The sequence below is a fragment of the Molothrus aeneus genome, chromosome Z (assembly GCF_037042795.1).
Source record: "Molothrus aeneus isolate 106 chromosome Z, BPBGC_Maene_1.0, whole genome shotgun sequence".
Classification (NCBI taxonomy): Eukaryota; Metazoa; Chordata; class Aves; order Passeriformes; family Icteridae; genus Molothrus; species Molothrus aeneus.
This window is the reverse complement of record NC_089680.1, coordinates 71,254,191-71,258,050: the sequence shown is the minus strand read 5'-3', so window position 1 is coordinate 71,258,050 and position 3,860 is coordinate 71,254,191. Positions and strand designations below refer to the sequence as shown.

Genomic DNA, 3,860 nt, shown 5'->3' with positions numbered 1-3,860 from the left:
AGACGTGATGTGCGCTCCTTCCAAACACATCAGGGGTGGGAAATGGATTTGTAGAGAATTTTAAAAGTCTGATATAAAGTTTATACAGCACGTATTTGTATGTAAACTTTAAGATAAGAAATGCTGACTTGGAAACGTTATAGAGTAAGATATTGTTGAGAGAGAAGTGGAGCTAGAAATAAGTTTTAGAAGATGGCCTTAAAAACAAAAGTAGGTATTTTAGATAAATGGAATAATGAAATCTGACAATCAGGGATTCTAGAGTAAGGGGGAAGTCATCAGCACTTTAGACTCACCCCAGAAGAAAGAAATGTGGCATCCAGGAGCTGTTCAGCTACAAGCACTGTGTTACAACTCCCACATACTTCTGCTGAGGGAGTTCGATGAGAAACTGGCATCCACACAGGTTAGAGTGGCAAGAAAAGATTTCAAAACTTTGTGAACTGTTCACTTTGCAGATTCTGATGCTTCAAACCACATTGAATGCACTGTGCTGCAGCAGGAGGGTGTTTGAGTGGGGGGAAAACCAAACCAGAAAGGATCACAACTGGAAAGTACCAACAGAAAGCCATCAGTTCCTTCCAAATACCTGGAAATCCACAGCAGGTTCAGCTTTGTTAACTATGGAATATTACCAATATTTTTTCTTTTTGCCCTTGTCACCCCCTGAGCCTGAAGCCTCATGAAACCTTTAGGGCAGAGGCCAAGTCCCTGCTCAGAGCTGATGCTACAGAGATCAGGGAACAGCAGCTCTTCAGAACTGCCGAGCCCAGAAGGAAAGCCACAGAAAAGTGAAATTAAAATTTCTGCAGCATGGATTATGGTGACAGGATACCCACTGCTATAAACTGTCCCAGGTCATTATTCCAAGCAGTAAAAGAAGTTCAGCCCATCCCTGTTCAGAAATGTGATTTTCCCCACTCTGTTCTTATACATTATGACAATTAAGTGTTTAATTTAATGGCAATACACTGAAATTAGAAGGGGCTCTCAGTATACACCAGGTGTCAAAAGCACTTCAGGAGTTTCACAAAACACACAGGCCAAGGCCTTGGGGTTTAAGATTTTATTTAGAGACATCCAGCATGGGTTGCAGCTATCATATCCCCATTGAACGATGCTGTGCACAAGACTTCAACTCTGCAAGAAAAAGAAATGGAAGAAACTTAAGAGCCCTGTAATAAACATATGTTTTAATTTGAACTTTTGATTTATTTGAGGACTTTGCTTCTTCCACTGTCTGGTTTTGCATCAGAGGCCTCAGCTTGCATGATACCCCACAGTTCTAAATGCCCAACTTCAATACAAATCTAATTTTTGTTTTCTCCTCAGCTGAGGGTGGAATAAACATCAAACTGGCAAAGGAATTACTCAGTTTGTTCCAATTAGGAGATTCCAATGAGGACTGTTATTTCCTTTCAACATCTACCTGGGTCACTGAAGCTCCTGAAAAATATTTAGTTTCTCAGATTTCAGACAACACCAGGTTATTTCCAAAATGGAATCACCTTAAGACAAACTGAAGTGCCATGGCTGCACAGTCTGATGCTTTCCTTGCTAGGCTCATCAGCAAGCACCAATTAATTCCTGCTAATGACTTTACCTTAATCACACAGTAACCTGTGAATGATGTAGATGGTGAGACTCTTTTGACACAGCCTCGAGAAAATGTGATTTTTTCCCCCCCGAGAGCTTTATCTGGCACATCAGAAAGCGTTTACAGCATCACAGCTCCTCATCCTGCGGTGTCACATCACACGTGCCAGCGCCTCCCTCACCAGCTGCACCTTCTCATCCCCTCAGGGGAGGAAGCAGCCGCGGCTCTGGGCACAGCCAGGGGCTGCAGGCAGAGAGGAGTGGCCCCTGGGGAGGCAAAGGTTACAAACCACCGAGTGCAGCAGCTCTGGGACACAAAATTCCACCTGCTCGCTGTCCCAGCTACTGCAACGCAACTGCAGGCCCCAGCACTGCAGCACCTGGGCTGCAAAAGGCTGAGAACTGTGAAATTCCGAGCAGGACAGGCTCCCTGAATTCCACTGTGCTACGAAATCCAACCAAAGCAGTTACCCAGCTGGTGCAGCTGCAGCCTGATCCCTTCATTTCTTCAGGAGCTGGTGTCTGACTATGAAGAAAGGGGCACCAAATCCACTCCCAAAGAACACACACATCATCGCCAGCAGCCTCCACTTGTTGTCCACAGAGAATGGGAGGTTCTGGAGGGAAAAAAAGAGAGTTTTAGCCTTTGCAAACCAAGCATTAATTCTTTTCTAACCCATTCAGAAGTGGGTAACAATCTCAGAACAAAACAAATAGGCAGTTTAAGAGCATTTTCATGATTTCTCAAGGAAAGAAGCACAGTATTTAGGATAATAACATTCGTGTCTCTAAAGAGTACCTACAGGAAAGTTGGAGATGGATTTTTCATGAAGAATTACAGTGACAGCACAAGACAGAACAGATTCTAAGTGAAAGAGGAGAGAGTTCAGGTGGGTACTAGAAAGAAATTCTTCCCTGTGAGGGTGCTGAGCTCTTGGCACAGGGTGCCCAGAGCAGCTGGGGCTGCCCCTGGATCCCTGGCAGTGCCCCAGACCAGGCTGGACACTGCGGCTGGGAGCACCTGGGATGGGTGGGAGAGGTCCCTGCCATGGCAGGGGGTGGAATAAAATGATCTTTAAGGGCCCTTTCCACCCAAACACTCCATGATTACAGCCTGCACGTGACCTCTTGGAGGTCACTTCGTGCTCTCTTCTCCCCGTCCTGCCCAAGGTGAGGCCAGTGTGCTGCAGCTCTCATGCGGTCAATTACAAAAGTTCTGAGGATACACACCTACAGCCCCCCGAGTGTTCTGGTATTTCATTATCGTCACCGTGAAAAACTTCCTCGTATCAGTTATGCATATAAAATTAATCCTTCAGACAGAACGCTTGAGAAAACCGGCCAGGTACATCAGAAAGCGTTTACAGTATCATTGTTACCCCTCATACCGCAATGCTCATCATCTGTACCACCGCAGAGAAAGGCGCTAGGGTTCCACCCCCACACGAACTGCGCTGCTGTGCCTGCGCACCCCAAAGCCCACACACCACAGCCAGGCGCAGGGCAGCCACCAACCCCCACCCCGCAACCTTCAGCGGGCCAGGACGCTGCTGCCCACCTTCCCGGGTCCCTCCTCAACATGGCTGCGGCGGATGGCGGAGGTGGCGAAGCGGCGGACACCGGCGGACAGCATGATAGGAACAGGAGACAGCGGCCACTCGTCCGCCCTGCGCGACCTTCCTCAGGGTGGCGCGGCTGATGGGAGCCGGAACCGGAAGCGGGAAGGAGGAAGGGAGCGCCGTGAGCATGACGGGAGTTGTAGTTCCTGGCCGTCACGTGATGCCAAACGGCGCCCTGCGATTGGTCGAGCCCCGCGCGCGCTCCTGGGAGTCCCGCTCGGCCCCGCCGACATTTTGTGGCGGCTGAGGGGGCGGTGGGAAATGGCGGGAGCGGGGCTTAGGGTGAACTGGGTTTTACGAGCTGCACTGGACCACTTTCAATTTAGAGCTCATGGATCCCGCTAAATGGACGAAAAATTTAGTAACGGAATGGTTTATGTTGGAAAGGACCGTAAAGTTCTTCCGGTTCTTCGCTCCCCGCCCCCTACGGGGAGGGACACCTTCTAGAATCCCAGGTGACTCCGAGCTTCAGTGTCCCTCCTGGCCTTGGGCAGTGCCAGGGATGCAGGGGCAGCCCCAGCTGCTCTGGGCACCCTATGCCAGGGCCTGCCCACCCTGCCAGGGAACAATTCCTCATTGCCAAGATCCCAGCCAGCCCTGCCCTCTCCTAGTCTGCATCCATTCCCCTTTCTCCTGTCACTCCAC

The 3,860-nt window shown here is 49.4% G+C and overlaps 1 protein-coding gene and 2 non-coding genes across 3 annotated transcripts; all 3 read right to left on the bottom strand.

Moving 5' to 3' along the window:
• Positions 1–1,051: 1,051 nt before the first annotated feature.
• COX7C (cytochrome c oxidase subunit 7C) lies at positions 1,052–3,308 on the bottom strand. The gene is made up of 3 exons (XM_066569338.1): positions 3,155–3,308; positions 2,068–2,213; positions 1,052–1,140 (listed from the first exon to the last, which is right to left on the bottom strand). Exons 1-2 carry the CDS (start codon positions 3,227–3,229, stop codon positions 2,097–2,099), a joined length of 192 nt encoding a protein of 63 aa, XP_066425435.1. The 5' UTR covers positions 3,230–3,308; the 3' UTR covers positions 1,052–1,140; positions 2,068–2,096.
• LOC136569461 (small nucleolar RNA Z39) lies at positions 1,703–1,763 on the bottom strand. The gene has a single exon (XR_010785354.1). It is a non-coding gene; the product is annotated as a small nucleolar RNA Z39 (small nucleolar RNA).
• On the bottom strand, positions 2,943–3,005 carry LOC136569460 (small nucleolar RNA Z39). Its single transcript, XR_010785353.1, has one exon. It is a non-coding gene; the product is annotated as a small nucleolar RNA Z39 (small nucleolar RNA).
• Positions 3,309–3,860: the final 552 nt, after the last annotated feature.